General features: G+C 38.7%; 1 protein-coding gene across 14 annotated transcripts in view; it reads right to left on the bottom strand.

Annotated features, from left to right (window-relative positions):
* Positions 1 to 23,991, bottom strand: part of KDM4C (lysine demethylase 4C) — a 432,339-nt gene that overhangs the window by 29,566 nt on the left and 378,782 nt on the right. For 12 of the 14 annotated variants that reach the window (XM_049634710.1, XM_049634680.1, XM_049634624.1 and 9 more), the window contains 2 exons: positions 14,832 to 14,882; positions 12,435 to 12,605 (listed from right to left, as the gene is read on the bottom strand). In XM_049634710.1, the coding sequence (XP_049490667.1) occupies positions 12,435 to 12,605; positions 14,832 to 14,882 (222 nt within the window). The remainder of the gene's footprint in view (positions 1 to 12,434; positions 12,606 to 14,831; positions 14,883 to 23,991) is intronic. The other 2 variants (XM_049634718.1, XM_049634724.1) reach the window with 1 other exon arrangement.

The raw sequence follows: 23,991 nt of genomic DNA, 5'->3' as shown, positions 1-23,991 counted from the left end.
GGTTGTGGGATGGAACCCTGAGTTGGACTACATGCTGAGAGCAAGAAGCCTGCTTAAGATTCTCTCCCTCTCTCCCTCTGCCCCTCTCCTGCTTGCTCAAGCATGCATGCACACTCTCTCCCTCTCTCAAAATAAATATTTTTTTTAATTCAAATTTTTTCAGGGCTAGAGGCTTGTTTCTTCAAATAAATCATATGTGGAATCCCAATCACTGAAGGCTTGGATCCTGCTCTAAGAACTAAATATTACCTGGAAATGGCATAAAAATTACAATATAAATGTTGACTCAAATTTAAAAACAATTCTTAACATTGACTATGAGTTTTAAGATAACATACTAATTGTCAAAAGTATTACTTAGAATAACAAATTTAATACTTGAATGTGTGAAAGGCTATTAATATTAAATCATTTAATATTTAATTCAATGAGTATTTATTATCTTACTATAATCCAGGTCATGTACTGAGAACAAAGTACATAATAGTAATTCAAACAGATGTGGTCCTTGTTTTTAAGCTCAAAGCCTCTTGGATGTCAAACATCAAACTTGGCTAAGTACTATGACAAACAAATTCACATTAAAATGGAAAATTTGGTTTCCTGTCTCACATTCAGGTCCTTTAACCATTTTGAGTTTATTTTTGTGAATGGTGTAAGAAAGTGGTCTAGTTTCATCCTTCTGCATGTTGCTGTCCAGTTCTCCCAGCACCATTTGTTAAAGAGACTGTCTTTTTTCTATTGGATATTCTTTCCTGCTTTGTCAAAGATTAGTTGGCCATACTTTTGTGGGTCCAATTCTGGAGTCTCTATTCTATTCCATTGGTCTATGTGTCTGTTTTCGTGCCAATACCATGCTGTCTTGATGATTACAGCTTTGTAGTAGAGGCTAAAGTCTGGGATTGTGATGCCTCCTGCTTTGGTCTTCTTCTTCAAAATTACTTTGGCTATTCGGGATCTTTTGTGGTTCCATACAAATATTAGGATTGCTTGTTCTAGCTTCAAGAAGAATGCTGGTGCAATTTTGATTGGGACTGCATTGAATGTGTAGATAGCTTTGGGTAGTATTGACATTTTAACAATATTTGTTCTTCCAATCCATGAGCACGGAATGTTTTTCCATTTCTTTATATCTTCTTCAATTTCCTTCATAAGCTTTCTATAGTTTTCAGCATACAGATCTTTTACATCTTTGGTTAGGTTTATTCCTAGGTATTTTATGCTTCTTGGTGCAATTGTGAATGGAATCAGTTTCTTTATTTGTCTTTCTGTTGCTTCATTATTAGTGTATAAGAATGCAACTGATTTCTGTACATTGATTTTGTACCCTGCGACTTTGCTGAATTCATGTATCAGTTCTAGCAGACTTTTGGTGGAGTCTATTGGGTTTTCCATGTAGAGGGTAGGGTAGGGTGGGTGATGGGTATTGAGAAGGGCACCTGTTGGAATGAGCACTAAGTGTTGTATGGAAACCAACTTGACAATAAATTTCATATTTAAATAAATATATATATATATATTTTTAATTGATAAAAAAAAGATTAAAAAATGGAAAATTTTGGAGTTTAATTTCATCTTTAAGTAGGCACTCCTTCATTAATTTCCATTACATTGCTAACAAAAATTTTCCCCCTTCCGTTCCTTCTTTCTTTGTTTGGAAAAACAAAATATGCCCTTGCTTAAAACCCTAATCTAAATATATCAACTATTGCTCAGGTCTAAGTGCATTTAATCATACTTAAGATCTCATCACAGAAGGAACCACTGTTTTATCTGGTATTTTCTGCTCTTTTTCTTTAAAGATATAAAACTTAAGTTCAAATTAAATTTTTAGAGACCTATACAATACACATTCCCAAAATATTCCTGATATTAAGAAGATCTGCAAATGAGCTGTTCACACGGCTTTCTAGAAGTTCATAATATTAAAAGAAACAACTAATATGGATTTTTCCCTTCTGTGGTACAATTTTGAGAAAGTTAAGTCAAGGAGCTAAAAGGAACCACAGTTTTTGAGCACCTACTATGTGTGGGTGTTGCACCATAATGATTATAGACTCTCTCGCATTTAATCCTTATGGCAATTCAGTAAGTTAGGTTTCATGGTTTCCACTGTGCAGAACTTGAACTCTGACCTCACACCATGCACAAAAATGAACTCAAAATGGATCACAGTTCTAAATGTAAAACCTAAAACTAAAAAATTTCTAGAATAGACCCTGAGAGAAAATCTTTGTGATCTTGAGTTAGACAAAAGATTTCTTAAGACATGACACCAAAACCATGATCCATAAAGAACAAATTGATGATTAATTGGGTTTTACCAAAATTTATAACTTTTTCTCTGCAGACACTATTAAGAATGTAAAGACAAAACACAAACTAGGAGAAAATATTTGTAAATCATATCTAACAAAATATTCACATACCGAATATTTTTTTTTAATTTCTTACAATGCAATAAAAAAATAAGTGAAATATTTGAATAGGCCTTTCAAGAACAAAGATGATGTATGAATGCCTAATAAGCACTTTTTAAAAAGATGCTGAAAATCATTAGTCATCAAAGAAATAAAAGTTAAAATCACACGGAGAGGGCACCTTGGGTGGCTCAAGTCAGTTAAGCATCTGACTTCGGCTCAGGTCACAATCTCGTGCTTTGTAAGTTTGAGCTCCGTTTCTGGTGAGTTTGAGTGCCCCTTCGGTGAGCACGAGCCCCACTTCTGGCGAGCTTGAGCCCTGCTTCGGGTGAACCCCGCTTCTCTCTTTTTCTCTCTCTCTGCCGATTGTGGGTTCTCTCTCTCTCTCTCTCTCTCTGCCCTTGCTCTCAAAAAAGAAAAAAAAAATCACACTGAGATACTACTACATACCTTCTAGAATAGTTATTATCCAAAAGACTGACAACACCAGTGGTGCTGAGAATGTAGAGAAACTATAGCTTCATATATTGCTGGTGAGAATACAAAATGGTACAGCCACTTTGGAAAACAGTTTGGCAGGTTCTTATAAAGCTAAACATACACTTACCATACAACTCAATAATCTTACTCCTAGATATTTATCCCAAAGAAATTAAAACACATGTCTACACAAAGACTTGAAAGCAAATGATCATAGCAGCATTATTCATAATAACTCCAAATTAGAAATAATCCAATGTCCATCAACCAGCAAATGGATAAACAAAATAAATCTTACTCACACATGAAATACTATTTAAACTAGGAGAAAAAAATGTGAAGTATCCAACAAAGGACTTGTGTCTAAAATACACAAAGAACTCTTACAAGTCAGTAACCCAGCTCATCTCTCTCTTTTCTGGTGCAACTTCCTTCAACACTCTGGCCCACTGTGATTGCTTCTATCTCTGAACTTACAATAACCTTCACAGGGTATTTTTCTTGTAAAATCTTTCAGATCAGCTCCTGGTTGGAGGTGAGGGGATGTAAGGGGCATCAGTGACGAAAATTAACACAAATGGGCTAGAATGGGATGGGGCATGAATTCCCAAAGATGAAGTGGCCTCTCAGATAAGAGGTGTCTCGTCATCAACCTGGTCTCTGCCACTGTAATGTCTTTGTGGCCACCTGACTTGAAAATTGAGGAGCTTGCCAGAATCCCACCCATGAATGTTTCTGGGAATAACTAATTTTAAATTTTTTTTTTTTAACGTTTATTCATTTTTTGAGACAGAGAGAGAGCATGAACAGGGGAGGGTCAGAGAGGGAGACACAGAATCTGAAACAGGCTCCAGGCTCTGAGCTGTCAGCACGGAGCCCGACGCGGGGCTCGAACTCACGGACCGCGAGATCATGACCTGAGCCGAAGTCGGCCGCTTAACCGACTGAGCCACCCAGGTGCTCCTGGGAACAACTGATTTTGACCCACTTGGGTATTTTATTTTGCCTCCAGAATACTCAGGATCACTCCTACACCTATGTTTATATACCTCTGAATCTCCCATGGTGCCTAGCACAGTGTTGAACAAGCACATCAAAAAGAATGAATGACATAATTGAATATTCCCAAACACAGGGCAGATGTGGTTCATGGTGCCCACCACTCTTGGGCTTAAGCTCTACACTGAGAAGAGATGGTGAAATACTGGAAATTAATAATATTGCTCTCAAGTTCAAGGTAGTTATTCTGATTCTGTTGGACTAAGCTCCCTTGGAAAAAGGATGGGAAGCAAACACCAGCAACCTGTCTCCTGGGAATAAGTTCCTAGACCAATCACCTTGAGATAATTACTAAAAGGGAAATAAGAGAAACACTGTCAAGTGAGGGAAGTATATATTTGAAGAAAAATGTAGCTGACATTGTGCCTTCAGGGCAACTAGTTAATCTCCTACATGAGATACCAGGGTGATGACACACTTTTTTCTTCAGAGGATCACCAGTGCTAAATGGAAACTGTCAATATGACGGCTGCAGAATTGTAGTCAGTGAGATACATACAATTTATAAAAGAGAAAGGGAGTCCAATTCAAGCAAGGGCTTGAATCCCATTAGTATGCCCCAGGCTTTCATGCAAGAAGCCACACAAGAATTATACAAAAGTGAATAAAATCCCAGGGTTTGGTAAGTACCCACCCCCGCTAACTTGAGGCAGCTCATGAAACTTCTAAGACTAATTGGGGCCTCAGTGAAGAGCACAGTTTAGCAAGCTTATGAACAGGTGAAAGGAACTGTGGGTTTAGTCTTCATAGGTACGACCAGACTCTATTCCTCTAAATGGCCTTGAAATTCTTCATTTTTTCTAAATAAACTCCTAGCCAACAGAGTAATATTCCCCCTCAGTTGTAGATTCTATTTACTATATATTGATTAAACTGTGTTCTAACACAGTCTCTCCATTGTAAATTGTGTTTATAAAGGTGCAGTAGTGTATTTTGTAAATACTGAACTGCTTTATGTGTTGTTTTTTGAAGATTTCTGAAGTAATTCGGAGAATGTTAACTACTAAACTAGTGCCTGATTTATACGTTATGGACACGAGAGGCTTAGAAAAATTACAACATTTGTAAGAATAATATATATTAATATGTATTTAATATATTAAATATATATATAATTTAATAATATATATTAAATGTATCTACCATTACATTAAAGATGTCCAAGGAAATTTGGTTACTTAAATTTAAAATGGTTAGGATTTGATCTGTTAAATTTATGCATTATATAAATGATGATCAAGGAACTAATGAGTTTGCACTTATTTTTCATGCAAAAATTATTAAATTTATAAATAAAATAAACTTTGTCAACTGAATTTGAATTTAAACTTTAAATCAAATGTTGATTAAAATCAAAGTAATAACAGTTATTCTTTTACGAGTATAAAAGGCTTCCCAAGGGAATACAGGTTAATGGGAATTGGTCAAAGCTTTCACCTCATAGACTCTCAGCTCCACAGTCAAGAAAGAGAACCATGGGCACCACTACTAAGCAGTTAAATACCACTTGGGCCATACCTGAAGAATCCTAGACCAACAAAAGTCCCCAGAGCTTTCTCTGGCAAATGTCCATTGATTCTAGGAAAACCAAGACTGGCAAGGGAAGTGGGAGGTTAGGGGCATCGATCTAGAGCAAACATAACCTAGATGGTATGGGATGGGGTGAAGTCTCCACCCGACTTGAAAATCTAGAGAACCTCAAAATCTAGGAGTCAATAAGAATTTGAAGATGCTTTCCAGGATCCCATAGCATATAATGTTTCTGGGAACAACTAAGAAGTTTATCAACACCCCTCAAATATTTTCTTTTGCCTCTGGAACATTCAGAGTCACCCCTACACCCACACTTGCCAAGTGGGGCCCTAGGGGATGCTGAACAGCAGCTTCCACACCGTATCCATCAAAGGAGGCACAAGGTCTTCTACCACAGCTATACTAAGTCACGGAGAGCAGACTTCCAAAAAGGTGCCCCAAATCATGGAGGCAATAGCCCTAAAAGGTAGGGGCTGACCCACATCCTGGACCTGTGTCACCACCTAGCTCGGAATGCTGGGATAGAGCTTTTCAAAGCTTTTTTGTGACTTGGCAAGTATCACATCTGTGAAATGAACATGAACTTACTTTGGAACAGGGTTTGTTATGAAAAGCCACTAAAATAACACTTTAAAACCCAGAAAAATACAAGCGTAAGTGTAGAGAATTAGGTCCTTTATTATAAAGTCTGAAGATGCTAGGACTGCTTTATATGCAGCAGGTAGAAATGATAAACTGATTCAGTGAAATATCATATGTACGGGTGCCCATTTAACTAACAAGTAGGACAGAATTCTGTTCCTCTAAAATACTTTCTAGACAAATTTCATCAAGACCAGAAAAGGGCAGCATAAATGAGATGGGGAGGAAAAAAGTTCCACAGACTGACATTAATATAAAATATTACATTGTGTGCCAACTCTGTATCAGGCAATTAGCTCACTTAGTTCTTTCAGTAATCCTAGAAAGGTAGAAATTATTATTCCCTTCTTAGTGGGGAAAAAACTGAGGTGTGAAAGTTGAAGCAATTTGCCTAGTCCTGAGAAAAAAATTAGCCCTAAGAACTTCAGTCTGCATGACACCTCCCAGAAACACTGAAGGCCATGACAATCCATCCTTAGAATCCATGACGATCCGTCCCTAGAATCCCGAAGACTATAGTTCCTGTGCTTCTTTCACATTTCAACAGAGGCTGAAAAATCTAGCAAGTCCTCATGGAAATTTCAGTGATGGACTCTTGCTGTCAAATTTCTAAATGGTCCTGTTTCTCTTCTCACACCCAGTGGTGAATGTTAAGTGCACGTCCTAGAGCCATCCAGGCCTCACTGCACTGTCCTCCTCTCCGGAAATGAGCTCTAAGTTCAGAGGAAAGGAAGCAGCCATCACTCTGGTGTCAGCACAGACATTCGAGAAGAGCCCAGGTTGCAGCAGCAGCTAAAAGGAGGCCCTGGAATCACTGTGCTTGTTGCATTCTCTCAGGTGGGCAACTTTCATTCCCATCAAAATAGGAGGAGACAAAAAAATTCATCAGGAAGTGTGTTGCAATTTCACAGACTGACAGACGGAGGCATGTAGCAATACATCTTTTATTACTTTCCTTGACGGCTACAGATTGCATGCTGAGTTTAACTGGGCTGATACACACATTCTGCAGGTGTATTGTTGAGAGAAAAAATTTTGGACATTTTTCCAGCTATCATGGAAATAAAGTACCTAGGTATGGAAAGAAATTTCCTGGTAGTACAAAGAATATTTCTCCCTACTCCTCCAAATACCTTCTAGTTACATAATCCTAACATAGTCATTTTCATGCCTGGTAAGTTTATTTTTAAACATGGATAGACCAGACTGCATTAGAAGTTTCTCTTCTGTTGTGTTTATAAAATGATTCATAATCAATGATTCTACAACTAAGGAATGCAACTTTTGCTAAAGCCTTAGGCTGCAAAAGGGGTTGCATCTACTTTGTACATAAATAAACAGCTTAGAATAATTAAATGTGATATTCTCAATGCTATTTTCACAGTTAAAAAATTGGAATTGCGCTGTGCCCATTCTAGGTAGCAAGCACCCACAGCTCAGAGAAGCTACTTCTTCACTAGCCAGTGACACTGATGTCATATTGCACTTGATGAAAAGAGCCTTCCCAGAGGCACTCACCCCTGATAAGCACATTGTGTGGATTAGAGGTACAAAGAGAATAAAAATCATTTTCCACCTTAGTGTCAGATGCCACAGGTGTATCAGCTAATGAAAACAAAATTTCTCTAATTTCCACCAAATAATAGTTCTACCACCATCTATAAGACACGGAGACAAACACAGCTGACTCTCTTCTTCTTATCTCCTGATGAGACTTCCCATTGGGGTGTCAGGCGTCCTAGGACTATCCCAGAAGACACCTCTGGTGTAGGTGGAGATCATACGTGGTAGTGGGATAACTGCAGCTGCAGCAACTAATGGCCTAAAAAACAGCGATGTGAGCATGTTTACACAGCATCACATACAGGAATAAATACAATTTATATGTGAATATATTTATAATATACTTAATTATGCACACACATTATGTCTTAAAACATAACATCAAGTTCCCCATCTCAAACTGGTCTAGTTGACATACTACATACAAAGGCATTTAATCATGTAGCTTTCGTTAACTTTAGTGAGAAACTCAGACCCCAACCAATCCTTGATAATCCTTTAAATTTTAAAAATTTGCCTTACAAAATCCATGACTTGGCTTTTGGAAGCCTAGATGATGACCAGGACAAAGTATGTGGCTCCTGGAGTGGATCTATAGACTGCTACAAGCCACCCAAAACAATGTGGCTGCTTTATGGAAAAGAAAACTACACCTTGAGGTAGAATCAGAGCTTCTCATATGACAAGATGAAGAAAGAGTCTTCTGAAATGACACAGGAAAATATAGGTTCTGGTTAATTTTATGTATCAACTTGACTTGGCCACCAAGTACCCACATATTTGGTCAAACATTATTCAGGGTGAGTTTGTGAAAGTGTTTTTGGATTGTTTTAATCTCTGAACTGATAGACTGAGTAAAGCAGACTACCCTCCCTAGTTCGGGTGGGCCTCATCCAATCAATCAAGGGCTGAACAGAAGAGGCTGACCCTCCCCCCAAATAAGGGGGAGTTCCTCTGCCTGAGTGGCTTGGAGCTGGAACTTGGCTTTTCCTGCCTTCAGACTTGGAATGAAAATCAGCTCTTCTCAACCCTGCAAGTTTCCAAACTAAAACTACACCACCGTCTCTCCTGGTTCGTAGGCCTTTAGATTTGGACCCGGAATGAAACCATTGCCCCTCCTGGGTCTCCAGCATACCAACTGCAGATCTTGGGACCTCTCAGCCTCCATAATCATGGAAGCCCATTCTTTATAAAAATGTCACATAGGGGCACCTGGGTGGCTCAGTTGGTTAAGCATCCGACTTCAGCTCAGGTCATGATCTTACAATTCGTGGATTCAAACCCTGCATAAGGCTCTCTGCTGTCAGTGAGGGGCCTGCTTTGGATCCTTTGTCTCCCTCTCTCTCTGCCCCTCCCCCTTTCACACTCTTTCTCTCAAAATAAATAAATAAACATTAAAAAGTCATATATATATGACATATATATACATATATACACACACATACACAATTTTAATATATATGCACTTGTAATATATATACACTTGTAAGATATATATATACACATGTATACACTTTTAATATGTATATTACACACTTTTAATATATTTATTATATTAAATACAAACACAAAAACCCTACTGGTGCTGTTTCTCTGAAGAGCCCTGACTAACACAGCATTACAATGGAAAAAAATTCTTCCCTACAGAGCCACCAAAAAAGTCAAGCTAGAATGTCTCTTCCTCACCAAGATAAATAGGTCTCAGCAGCCAACAAATGGTGATACTATTAGAAAGTATGTGATATTTGAAAATAAAACATGACTGAAGTATTCCTACTTATACAAGAAGTCTGGAACAAGTAATCAAAAATGTAAGAGATGGGATGGGGTGGGGTAGAGTATTGAGGGTGAAGGAGAGAAGACCAAGGTGGTCTTGAACAATCCTATGAATTTTTTTTACAAGGGCAATATACATTTTTTAAGTTTATTTTTGAGAGAGAGAGAGAGAGAGAGAGAGAGCACAGGAGGAGTAGAGAGAGAGAATTCCAAGTGGGCTCAGCACTGTCAACACAGAGCCTGATGCGGGACTTGAACCCAAAAACCATGAGATCATGACCTGAGCCAAAATCAGGAGTCAGACGTTCAACCCACTGGGCCACCCAGGTGCCCCTATACTTTTTCATATCTTGTAAAAACTCAAAAGATTATATAATAGCAGATGATTATAACTGATTTCTTCCTGCAGAAAGTATCTTTTCACACCAACTGAGGCAGAGGCAGATGCTAGCCCCTCCCTCCAAGGCTATAGTTGTGACCACACACACACACACACACACACACTGCTGCTCAACCTCAATCCTTATCAAATATGCTAAGTGACAGCTAATCAAGCTGTAAAGAATGTTGTTTCTTCATTCTCATTGACTTAAATGCCAAGGTGGTCCTGAACAATCCTGTTCTTCTCACGGCACCCACATATACTTAAGATCATCTTTGTTCACAGAGAGAGGAAACAGAAGGTGTAAAAGGAGAGACTTTTAGAATTTCAAAAAACTTCCAGGATCACAGACATTTTACAAGCTAAAGACATTTTAGGAAAGCTTAGAACACGTTGGGTATATGGAGACTTTGGAAGTGAAAGGGAATTTAGGATTCATTAAACACTATCATGGATAAAGACCTAACTACTTGCTCAGGCTGGGGATTGGTACTCAGAAATCTTCCATCCCACCCTGCAAAGTCTCCTGGACTCTACCAGCTCAATGGTCACAGTCTGCACAAAAGAAAGCTAATTCTGAAGTGAGAATGTAACCTGGACAGGCCAAGGCCTCCGTCTCCTGCATCTTCTGTGCCTTTCTTGCCCTTGCACATCCCTTCCTCTCCTTTCTTCCCAGGGGTTAGGAACAGCGGCTCTGGAGCCAGACTCTGGGATTGAATACCTTTTCTGGTATTATTAGCTATGTGTGACCTTGTTATTAGCTATGTGTGACCATGGGGAAGTTATTTACCTCTTTGTGCCTCAGTTCCCTCAGCAGAAAAATGTAAACAATAGTAGTGCCCAGTATGTAGAGTTGTGAGGATGAAATCAGTTCAAGCACAACACATTCTTAAAGTGATCCTGGACTGTGGTACATGTTGGTGTCAGCTCCTTACTAACCCTGTCAAGTCTCTTACTCATTCTTCCAGACTCAACAGGTAGTAAGTTGCTTTTGGTTCATTTATTACATTTCTCACATGGTATAGACAGCACCCATTTACCAGCCTGCCTTCCTCTAGACTGAGCAGGAATCACACATTCTCATTATCTTTCCCAGCACCCAGCGTTGGCACACAGCAGGCACTCAGTAACTGTGGATTGAGTGCTTCAAGACATAACTAATTCTAACAAGGAGAATGTGTTACCTAAGGGCTACTGGTTATGAATGGCAACAGCAATGCAGTAAAGTGAAGCTCTAGGTAGAATTCTGCAAAGAAACACAATTCACCCTTTTGGTGTATAATCAAGTCCTGGGATTTTTTTTGTCTAAATTCATTTGCTTTAAAATCTTTCAAATAAGGTCACTTTGTTTACATATTTGCCCCTCTTTTTTTTTTAATTTTTTTTTTTAACGTTTATTTATTTTTTAGACAGAGAGAGACAGAGCATGAACGGGGGAGGGTCAGAAAGAGGGAGACACAGAATCGGAAACAGGCTCCAGGCTCCGAGCTGTCAGCACAGAGCCCCACGCAGGGCTCGAACTCACAGACCGCGAGATCGTGACCCGAGCCGAAGCCGGCCGCTCAACCGACTGAGCCACCCAGGCGCCCCCATATTTGCCCCTCTTAATGGTACAGAGAAGTAAACACAACAAAGCTAATTGAATCAATGTTACTTTTGCCCCAGGAGACCAAGATTCTGAAAATATTAATGAGCAATCTCCTATGGTAACGTTCAATTATCAATTGCACATATAATGCATAATCATTAAAGAATCATTAAAAAAATGCCCTTCCAAGTAAAAACAAGAGCAAAGCATCAAGCAGAAGTTACAACTACATTATTGAGGCCCGGCTCCCCCAAAATAACATTTCTCTTAAATATAGAAAGGATAACAAGATGACCACTGGACTAACCCTGGTCTCAAGTATGTGATTTGAGCTCAGTTTCAAAAAACCTTTTGTGGAAAGTATTCTTCTCATGAAACATGCTATTAAAAAGAAAGCCCATGAGACACATTCACGAGTTCCTCTAAATCCCGAGGTGTTTACTGAGGAGACAGAGGAAGGAGAAGACAGACAGACACGCATATGCACACACCTACTCATCCTGTATCAGACCAGTTAAGAAGCTCAGTAAAATTCAGTCTTTTTCCTAAGTGACTTGTGTTATTCCAATATGAAACATCCACAGATGTTTCTGTTGGATCACAGATGTCACTGTCAGGTCAGATTAATAAAAGCCATATTTCCAGTTAAGCATAAAGAAAAAGAGGTAGTAAAGGAATTCAAATATGCTAATGTTCTGTAACAGAAAAGAATAGGTGAATTTGCATTTGATGTTTCCTAGCCACATACACTTCTCACTTACTTAAAGGAATTTGGGAAGATGAGTCAAAGTACACATGGCTACTACTTAGAATGAAAAACACTAGGAACCTCCTGGAAAACAATTCTTGTCAGTGCCAAAAAGCACACCTGAGTTGAATATTAAGTGAAATGAGTTACTCCAAAAGCCGAAAGAAAGATTGCTAAAAGGTTCAGCTAGTTTAGTTATACAAAAAGTAAACTGGGGAGCAGATCCCCCAGGAATTTACTCACCACTATATCCTCAGGGAATGTGTCTCTGCTGAAGGAGCCATCATCAAACACAACCTCATAGAAGGTCTGCGATGTCACAGCGATCACTCTGCAGCTGTAATACCGGGTGTTCCGATGCTTCGTGATGACCGTCTGCCCCACAGAGATGCCCTTCTCGCCAGCCTTGGACTTCTAACAGAAGAGGTACACAAAGATGAGAGAAAAGAAACAGGAGAAAGGGAAAAGGTAGGAACAGAAAAGAAAAGATATTTATTTAGAAAAAAATAATTCACATGGTTATGATATATATTTTTAATTTTTAAACTTTTTATTGGGGAATAATTTCAAACTTAAAAGTTACAAGCATATGAGTAGTACAAAAACACCCATATACTCTTGACCCTTTTACCCAGATTCACCTATTGTTACCTATTGATAATTTTTAACATTTTACCATTTCTGTTTTTTTGCATATTCTGACTCTATTTTATATATGTGTGTATTTACACACACAATGTTTACATATGTAATTCCTATGTTTAGAAAATACACAACTGACACACATATATATCAATACACACACACGCACACACACACACACACCATCACAGGCCTTTTACTCCTAAATATGTCAGTTGTGTATTTTTTAAGCACAGCGATTTGCCTTCACATAACCACAACAGAGTTAGTAACTTTAGTAAATGTAACATGGATGCAACTTATGTTCTGATTTTGTCAACTGAGCCAATAATGATCTTCAACACCACCCCTACCCCCGCCCTGCCCCTGCTCTCCAGCACAGGGTCCTGGGGAGTCAGGTACTGCTGCTTCTCTTTAGCCTCTGTTAATCTGGAACATTTGACTGCTATGTTCTGCTATGTTAATCTGGAACATTTTCACAGCCATTCTTGGTCTTTTATGATCGTGAGTGATACTTCTGAAGGACACAGTTCCCCTTCTCCCTTTTTCAATAGAGCATTTACCTGATGTTTCCTCATGATTGGATTAAAGTTATACATTCCTGGCCAGAACACCACACACATAATGTTGTATTCTTCTCAAGATATCACATCTGGCAGAACATGATGCCTGTCTGCCTCTCAATGGTGATGTTAATTTTGATCCTAAACAAACTGTAGTCCAATTCCTCCATGTTACAATCACTATTTTTCCTTTGCAACTAATCAGCAATCTGTGGGAGAAACTTGAATGCCATACAAACATCCTGTTCCTGTACACATCCGCTCAGGTTTAGCACCACTGACGAGTTGTTCCTGATCCGATCTTTACTATGATGGTAGTGATATGCCGATTACCGCTGCTCTCACACTCCCTCCACACTTAATTGCTGGCATTTGGCGCCTGTTAAGTAAGAGGCTCTCACTCTCCCCACATTCTGCTCTTGTGTGGCAGGGGAGGAGGGAAGGCAGAAGACTGCAGAAATGGTCAAGGGCATAGGTCAGGGGCTATGAGGGGAAGAAGGAAGGAGGGAAGTTCCTTTGCCATCGTAAGGAGTCAGGACATTATCCTGTGGGCCTAAGGAAGCTACTGAGAGGTGGAATGAATAGAAGAGAAATGATCTAGGTCTGTATGGCTATAGGTGGAGAAGGTGAGTGGGGAGCTTATCACAATAGGCCAGGTGGAAGATAAGCGCCTGGAGTAAGGCACTGAGGACAAAGGTGCTCATGATTTGGATGGAGGGGTGACTGCCTCCCAACAAGTGTGTCCCTACAGCCTCCTACTTGTAGAGTGAGCTCTGCCATCTAGTTTCTCACATGCCTAACAAAATAAAAGGGTATTTTTCTCCTTGATACCATTCCCCAGTGACTGTTGGGTTGGTTGGGGAAATTTTGTTTGCCTTTTGATGTAGTTAGGTAGATGTGTAAACATCTTGACAAAAGACAACAGTAAGAAGGCTAGAGTGATTTAAGTGCACTACGCTTGAAGCAGACATCATTAATAGCTAGGCCAAAGTATGTGACAGACACCAAAATAATTACCTAGTTTCCTGTTTCATTCTCCACCCAACCCCTTTAAATATATCTAACTTCTCAAAGTAAGAAGAACGACTTAGATGTAGATAGTAACGAACACGAGTGAAAGCAGTTTGCAGTTACATAACTCCAAAACTGGGCCCACAAATGCTCCTAAGGACTATATAGGCTTCAGCTAAGTGTAGGGGGCGACATGACAGCCTGTGTGGCCATCCACAGTGGCCCTTAGTGACTTCATGCTGGCAACAATTTTTGTAGATGTTGTGATCTCTCTGTCAAACTGACTTAAAAACACTCATGGTCAGGATTGCAAGTACTATATTTTACTATGATATTAGTTCCTGTGTGCATATCTTATTAAAATTGGAATTAACCCTCTAAGGAAACAATGATTTGGATTTGAATTCTAAGCTCTGCTACTTACTAGCTGTGTGATCTTGGGATCTTGAACCTTTATCAGCCTCAGTTTGTTCATCTGTAGGAGGGATAATATTTACATTAAAGGTTTGCTACAAAAACAGGATAAAGTACATAAACTACCTAGATTCACAGGCAATTGGTTCTTAGCTACTGTTAACTGGTTTTATTTTTGTTAAGTGGAGAACATACATAAGACCCTAGCCCAGGTTAATCAGCCACTCTTCTCTGCTGTCCCTCAGTACTTGGCATGTATGACTGTGCAGCACCCTTATTTCACACAAGTGGCTGAATCCAGTCCCATCACTGTTCTGCTCTTTACCTCATCCACTTCTGATTCTAACTCTTGTCAAACATGGGCACAAAGCTATATGGTCCTTAGCAGGGAAGGCGTGTAAGGCGGCCTCCACCCCCCACTCCCAACTGTCTTCAAGTCCTGCCCAAATGACACCTTCTTGGACTGTTCCTCCTACAGCAGGGCAAAATCCATGCATCAGCGCCAGGCCTACATGTCTTTTGTTCCACAGCACCCACCACAGTATGTACAACACTGTTACTGCTGGATGAATGATGAATGAATGAACAAGTGAATGAATGAGTTTTTAAAGACAAATGAACGAACTGTAAGGATGGTTACAGACACATTTTCATAATAGGAGTGGACTCATTCTAATAATTCATGGTCCAGAAAAGGGAAAAGAGAAACAAAGGGGAGTTTCAGGAAGATGTTCCTCTTTCTTGGAGTGCATAGGCATGTATATGAGTAGGGGGAAGGAATAAAGAAAGTTTATGGTGAAATTCACAGGGTCTGGAAAGTGGAAGTGGCCAGTCATGGGAAAATAAAAGTGATACAGACTTGACAGAGAAAAGGTTGACTCTACACACAACCACCTTCTTCCTACTTAGGACCTGAAATTTATGCAAACTGGCTGGTTGGAAAGATGGCCAGCACACAAATTAAATACATAGCCTTCACCCAAGTAAAAATTTCCATGAGCTTCAAGCATGACCATTTTGTAGGGAGTAGTAAGGAAAACAGATTTTTTCCATAATGCTATTGTGATAGGATTTCTGATTTATTTTTGTACAGAAAATTTATTGACAAGAATTCCCCATAACTGATTATACGTTCTCAAAAATATTTCCTGTCAGAAAAGCCTAAGGATCTATTGATGTTAACAGGGAGGCTCTATCAGATTATAGAAATGGCTATCGTATTTTAAAGATTAGTACACAGGCTAAGGCTGAGAAAGTTAAATTTCCTTCAAAATGCACTAAGCAGAAATGAACAAACAGTTGTTTAAGGAAAAAAGAAGCACAGTTTCTTTTAAAGAAAGCTAGAGCCAGTTTGAAATGCTGGGGATGTGAAAAAAATGTTAAGCAAGAAATGTCATAGACATTCCATGAAAGCATCAGAGAGTTCCTGGGACACAATTATATAGGTGGAGTTACCAATACATGTCCATATACCTTAGTTAATTAAATTCTCCCAACAACTCTGTGAGGTAGTTGTTATTTTCATTAAATAGATGAAGTAACTGAGGTACACAGTCAAGGGACTCTTCCAAGATCTCAGAGATAGTGAGAGGCTACTATCTCACTATAGTGAGAGATAGTGAGAGGGCTCAGAGGCAGGCGCTCTCCTATAGCGAGTGCCTTGGTATCATCAACCAGGAGAAGAAGATACACAGACAGAAATCAGAGTATAAATAAAACCTACCATAGGTGGACCCAATGGAATTCAAACAGTTGCCTAAAGAAGTTACATTTTCTTTTGCTTTCTTTTCTGATTTATTGAGCACCTCCTCTATTCTACACACCCGTTGAGATACTTCTCAGCTAAGAAACCATTTAACCACCCCAGTATATTCAGTATACTCCCCAGTATACACAGAGTTGAATCTGTAACTTGGATTTGAAGCCTATATGGAGATGAAAAATGTATAATGTATAATGACATGCTGTCCATTTTTCTCCACATACACATGACACAGACACACTGTGGTAAGATGCAAAAATGTCCATACATCTTCATTCCTTCCTGTTTTCACATCCTTTGCAATGTGACCTTGCAGCTCTTCCTTTCAGGGACTGGACATTATTTCCCCACCCTTCAAATCTGGGCTCACCTTGTGGCTTAGCCTGCCTCAGCCAAAAGAATACAGCTGAAGTAATGGAATGCCAATTTAAAGCCTTTGCTCAAAAAGCCTTGCACACTTCTGAGGTTTCTTTCTAGGGGCTCTAGATTGTCATGTGAACAAACTCAAGTTATCCTACTGGAAGATGAGAGATCACATGGACCAGAGCTCAGGTGCTAGACATGAACCCAGCTAGGAAAAGGCAAGCTGTTCTGTAGCTGACCACAGATGAATGAGGCAATCAGCCTGGAACAGAAGAACCACCCCCCTGAGGTCAGCCAAAATTTGTGACCTACAGAATTTCCAGCTGAAGAACTATCATTGTTTTAAGTCACTACATTTTGTGATGGTTTGTCACACACACACAACTAAGAAAAAAGAACAGTAAGAAAAAATATACTAAACTGCTAGCAGATATAACTCTAGGTAGTGGGATTTTGTTTATTTGCCTCTTTATGTACTTCCCTGTACTTTCCATTACATATTTCTTTAATTATTGAAAACACTAAATGTAATAAAATATAAGAGTTTTTGTAAGTTTCTAAGTTCTTTAAATGACAACCAATCCATAGTCAGGTCTACTTAACTGAGATGCTCAAAAAAAGCTGAAGCCAAATTATTTAGTAAGAAAAGACTACCCTCATCATTTATCTTTCAGTTAAATAAGATGAAAGAAGGGCCTCAGGAAATGATTTGTAAAGTAGAATGATACACAAATTTAGTTATAAAATTTCATCTGACTTTTTTATATCTCCCTATATTTATGCCAAATGTGACATAACAAAAAAGGCACCTTTATTTTGTTCTTATTAACCACTACTGATTCCTAAGACATGCTTACATGCTTCAGTAAAATGAATAGATTTTGTTCTCAGGTTTGGGGTTCTATTTAAAAAACAACAATAACAACAACAACAACAACAAAAAACAACATCAAAACAAAAACAAAACCCCTCAACAAATCTTTTTCTATTCATTGCTATACCTGTCCTCTCCATCATACTAAGTCACCTCTAAGGGGCAGCACAAATAATAGGATGTTGAAGTGTTTTCTCCCCCGATACTGTGTTGCCCTTAGGAGTGGGCTTAGAAAGGAAACAGGCCCTTATCACATAGCTCTCTAACTTTTCTGTGACTCTACTGATGTTTAAATAAATGGCCACACTTGAAAGAAAAGATGGCTAACTATCAATGATCACAACCCAAATAAGGAGAAAAAGATGTTTCTAATGCCTGGCCTGGTTCATCAAAGGCATTCCAACATCGAATAGGCTAACTCAAAAAATTTAACGCTAGTGTTGATAAAACAGAATGAAAGAAATCATCACTGCCTACCTGATGAGTACACTATAGTAGTAAATCCTGAGCCAAAGAGTCAAGAACCAGCTGGCAAGCAATGCAAAGAGGAAAAGCAATGCAAGGATGGACATGGAGTAGAAAAAAAAAAAGAAAGTGGCATTTAAATAAGCAGTTACTGAGTGCTTGTTATAAGTAAGGCACCTTGCTAGGTGATAAAGATTAAAGTACAAGAAAGAGAGAGTCCCTTCTCTCAAATAGCTCACAGGCTAGTAGGGAAGACAGACAAAGCTCACCAAAATGCAAAGTATTGAGAATGCCCAGATGAGGGCAGGAAGGGACCTTCACAGGTTTCACTACAGGGAACATCTGAACCAAGTCCGAAGGAGCCAGGAGGCACTCTTGCACACATGCCAGGAAGGCTATTTGAGAATGGAGTGTTTGGTGTCACAAACCTCTGGCCTTTACCACCTTGTCAGCCTGTGGGCACCTACTCAGAATAATGTTTTTAAATGTATAAAATAAAACAAGAAAAGATTACAAAAGAAACAAATTATACTGAAATAATATTGAGAAGTAAATTTGTGGTATAATATCTTTGCTTCTTTAATTATGTATTAAATACTATTATCTAGTGGCAGGCCTAATAACTTGATATTCTAATTTCAAAGTTGTGATGAACATAAGCAATATTTTAAATCTCTGTTACAATGGTAATATGGTTTCTATTGTGGACAGAGTCACAGAAACTGTTAATGCCACCGTGGCCTCAGAACTGACGGGAATTGTTAAATTCTCGCTAGAGTTAGTGGAAAACAGTGGTAAATCTTTCCTCATCCTTTAATAGACAAATTTTCCTTGATACTAAAGTATAAAAAAGAGTTTATCACCTGGAATATTTAAAGGCACAGCAGCCAACCTTCTAACAGCCTTATAAAAAAATCACAACAATATTACTTACATAATATTGTGCTTGTATATAGTGAGATAAAAGAACACAATAGCGAAATGAAAATCAATGAAGGCATTTCTGTGAAGGGTAAAGTTATGGAGACTAAAACGGGTGTGACCTAAACTGACACAGGAATCTAACTTAAGTACTGAGGCTGGAATGTACACTGCATTCTCAAATATCTTTCTCCCCATTGGGTTTTTGAGAGCAGAGAGCAGTTAGTTCACATAAGACCCCTAAAACAAGGACTCAGGGGGAAGGTGTCCTGTGTGGCAGAAGGAAGGAAGATTCCTATGCTTTGGCAATATCTTCTCTGATCAGACCTGGCAAAGGCTTAGCTGTGTTTATGCCTGGAAGAAGGGTCACTCACCGTCTGACAAGGTGAGTCATGGGCAGAGATGTCATCTTGGGAAAATCCCTGACTGGGTTCTCCATCTATATAATGATGTTAATAAAGGGTGTAAATCCAAACGCAATAGTGTATATAGAGCCAGCAACACTGGAGAGTTGAAGAAATGAAGTAACTTATCCAGCAAACCGGCCAAAAAGCACATTTCATTTATCTCCAGTAACCTTCTCAACTTTATTATTTCTCCCTAATTTCTATGATTTAATAACCCATGAGATATTATTATTGTATTTTTTCAAGGTACCATTTTATAAAAATTCCTAGAGGGATCTGAGTAAATTAATACCCACTATTCTTCTTTTACCAAATTTCTGTAGTAGAAGTCACTCACATAAATTTGCCTTGTAGTAATGAAAGCTTTCTTTGTAAAATTACAAGAGCTAGGTAAAAATCTTCTACCCGGAAAAACCCAAATCCCTGGGGCTTCATGAAGAAATAATTGCTCCAACAGCAGAAATGCACATGCGGACCCATAAAAATGTCACAAGTATTTAATTTTCTACACGTCTGTTTGTTCACGTGTACTTTCACTTCTTGTGCATTTTTAAGTACAAACATAATACAGTGGGAAATGGTGGTAACCAGTTTCCCAGCAGATTTAAGGTCTTATTCATTTAAAATGCCTGTAGAAGTATAACTAACAGGCTGCAGAAGATACTGAGGAAAAACTAATTCTTTTCCATCTGAGTCATTAGCTCACCTCAGAGATCTTGTTTGGTAGGGAAGTGAAGAGGACTGAGACAGGAGAACCATCTTTAGATGCTCACTCTGTCCATGTAGGGAACTCTCAACAGGTAGGCACCACCTGCTTTCTATTCTGAATAATAAACAACTTACTTCAAAAACAGCAGAGAGCAAAGTTCACATCCATTAGACTGGTGGAGCTGGAGGGGTGTGGAAGCCTCCCACTGCTAAGATGGAACTTGACATGCACTCCTCCTAAGTCACATCCAAACTCATTAGTTGCTAGTGAACATGCAAGTCCCTGGATGCCTGCCCCCAGAAGCTCTGCCTTGGGCTTTTACATTTCAGGAGCTCTTCAGCCTTCAGCGTAGCAACAGTAAAATCTGGAGAGAACTACAGGTTCAACAAAATCTCAATCATTCACAGCAGGCTGTGTGTGTGTGTGTGTGTGTGTGTGTGTGTGTGTGTGTAGAAATTAACAAGTTGATTCTAAAACTTATATGAAAATGCAAAGAAACTAAAATACTCAAAGTAATCTTGAAAGAAAAAACAATTTAAGAGGAACTATAACAGGGGAAAGGAGCAGGAAAATCACTGGCTCAATTATAAGGTAATAACAACTTTAAAAAATTACCTCAGATGGGACATTTTCAACAGAGAGAAGCAAGTATCACTATATGGCATTCTTGCCAATAAGGATTTTTGAATCTCAATTACAGCTGGTGTATGGGTTCAAAATAGCTAAAATAGATGCAAAAAAAATGTTACCAGAAAATTCAAAGTAATAAATTAGACTAATTAAATGGTTATACAGTTTTTCCATGCCACTAAGAAGGAAATCCAGGTAAATAATGACACTATGTAAACTAACCTAAGCTATAGTCTCAAGTTGGAAAAGTGACTACCAAAACCGCACAGTCTAAATAAAATGTCACACATGCTGTGACTCTGATGACTTGAAAGCTCTATATCTTTTAATGATTTGTGAACTTCTCTGAAGTGCCACTTCATCATCTGTAAAATGTATACAATCATAATACCAGGGAGGTGGTGATTATAAGGACCAAATGAGATAAATAGTTATATATAAACGTACACAGTAAACTATAAAAGTCACTATACAAATATTAGCTATTATTATATTACTTTTATTCACCTTAGTCTGCAATGACACACTGCTCCCAACAAAGGAAGGTAGTCCCCTTGAACAGAAGATAAAATTAGGGTGGCATAAGCAATTGTGGTTCTATAAAAACAGAGTAGTTATATGAGCATGAGTGAGAGAGGGGGAGAGAAAGGAGGAGAGAGAAGAGAGAGAAGAGAGAGAAGGAAGAGAGAGGGAGGGGAAGGAGGGAAGGGAAGAGAGAGACACACAGTGAGAGGATGCACTAGATCTCAAAAATACAAGCTTCTTAGGTTTCCTTTGAAATTTCAGGAGAAATAGCCATAGGAACAATGGAAGAAGAACCAGCTAACAGCTTTCTACCACTCCTCATGACAGCAGAAGCACAGAATTTGCCTGGCCGTCACACCAGTGTTAAAATCTTTCCATTGTTAATCAAGAAAATGAACATCCATCTATCAAGCTATCTAGTTTTACTTAAGTGCATCTCTGTGCCAAGCACTGTGCTTGAAAAAGATATGTGGGGTTCCTGTGGAGGCGGAAGGGATGGGAAAAAACTGAGAGGTTCTGTAGCAGGAACCCTTTCTTTCCCCCCCATGTTCTCTCAAATATCACCTGAAGGTAATCTCTGTGGTCCCTATAGCCTTGGCAAAAATTACTTCTCAGTATCTAGTAAGGACACCAGTCTTTACTCCAAACACATGATAAAGATATATAATAACAGATTTGAAGGTACAATTAAAAGGTGTTGAATATAAGGGTTGGAAATTTTGTATTTTCTTCTTATTCCTGAAAAATATATGAGGAAACTTAACCAAAAGGCTTAACTAGTACTCCAGGGGGGTCAAACAAAACCAAAAGTAAATGATTAAGGTATCTGATGCCCACAGAAAAGAGCATTTCAATTCCAATTGCTTCCTGCCACAAGCAAAAGCTTCTGAGTGCCAGGTTATCTCAGTAATGGCTCAAAGAAAAATTAAAAGAATGCTTTATTTAAAAATGTAGAAACAGTAATTTCTTAAGTTTCTTCAGATACTACACTCTGTAATTTCACTGACCCACTACACACAGTGTGGGATAAACAGAATGCATGGTATCTCACACACACACACACACACACACACACACACACAAAAAGCCAATTTCAGATAAAGAATGGAAAAAAAAAGAAGAGCTGATTTGCAGGTGTGAGACTGTCAGACCCCAAGATGGCTACCAACAATTTATGGAAAGGAAGGGCACAGAAGTTGGGGTGTCCCCAGGCTGACTGGCTTCCTGCAAAGAGACCTCATAAGGGCTTTTTAGTTAATCCAGGGTTTTATACATCATGTTTGTTAAAAGTGGACAGATTATGTTGACCTAGAAAGTAACTTCTTAGATACAAACGTTGGAACTTATTTACTTGCCATTTCTATTGTTTGCAGCTAATAGTCTTAAAAAGCTACACTTTCATTGCATTTTGTTGGTATCTATGGGTTGCATTATGACTATGGCATCTAATTACGGTACTCTACATGAAAGAATTGAGAAACCCTATCTCTTGTGCTTTACAAGATGTTGGAATGTCAAATACCCTTTCCTATTGTCTGTCTGTTGACACATTCCATTTGTATTTCTCTACTGTATCCATAGTTCTTCATTCTAATACCAATGTTAAAATATGGGATTAGTGTCACTACCTAATTTTCTTCACAAGCTATCAGACAATAAAGCGTGCCTTAATTATTTTCTTTTTTAAAAAAGACTATAAATTGCTAAAGAGCTTAAAATTTTCTGGGTACTGAGATACATTAATTCTGTGGAAAAAGTGCGCAAGCATTTTACATGGAAACATACCTTACCTATGCTAAAAAGTGAAACCAGGTAAGTGGTCCTTGGAAAGGAAGACTTGATTTCCTCAGTATGTGTGGTCCTTGAAGTCGCCAAATTTCAACTGTGTCATGTAAATACTCCTTCCTGCAGTGCAAGCCTAGGTCTTGCTGACTGGCTCCCTGGTTCCATGCATGCTGTGTGATGGGGAAAACAGAGCCAAGGAGGAAACACGACACAGACAAGTTTCTCCTGGGGATTCTGATGAGTCTGCTTTTGTGGTAAAAACCAAACACCTGAACCAAGATGCAGATCTTTCTTAATTTTTTTTTTAAATCAGGATTAATTTGCAGTTTTACAAGGCCAGAATAAAAAGTTCAGCAATATATTCTTTTCTGTGAAGCCACATATTACACATTTGAGAGAGATAAAGATAACCGAGGCTGTCAGATAAGAGATCTAATAATCAAAGCTCTATAGAGGGTAACTATGAACACTCATGTTAAAAACACATGAGGCCTCAGTCCCACAGATGGCTTCAAAGTGATTTCAGGGGCTCTTTAGGCCCTCAGGAGTAAGTATTGCCTATTTGCAAAATAAATAAGGTGTCCCACACAATGTATGTCCTAACATTTTTCCAGTGCATTTGGTTGTTTCCAGGAAATATATCTGAGATAATGTTCTTTTACCCAACCAGATTAAAGGATCAGAAATAAAAGTCTGGAAGGGCACCTGGGTGGCTCAGTCAGTTAAGCA

The sequence above is a fragment of the Panthera uncia genome, chromosome D4 (assembly GCF_023721935.1).
Source record: "Panthera uncia isolate 11264 chromosome D4, Puncia_PCG_1.0, whole genome shotgun sequence".
Classification (NCBI taxonomy): domain Eukaryota; kingdom Metazoa; phylum Chordata; class Mammalia; order Carnivora; family Felidae; genus Panthera; species Panthera uncia.
This window is presented reverse-complemented; position numbering and strand designations above follow the sequence as displayed.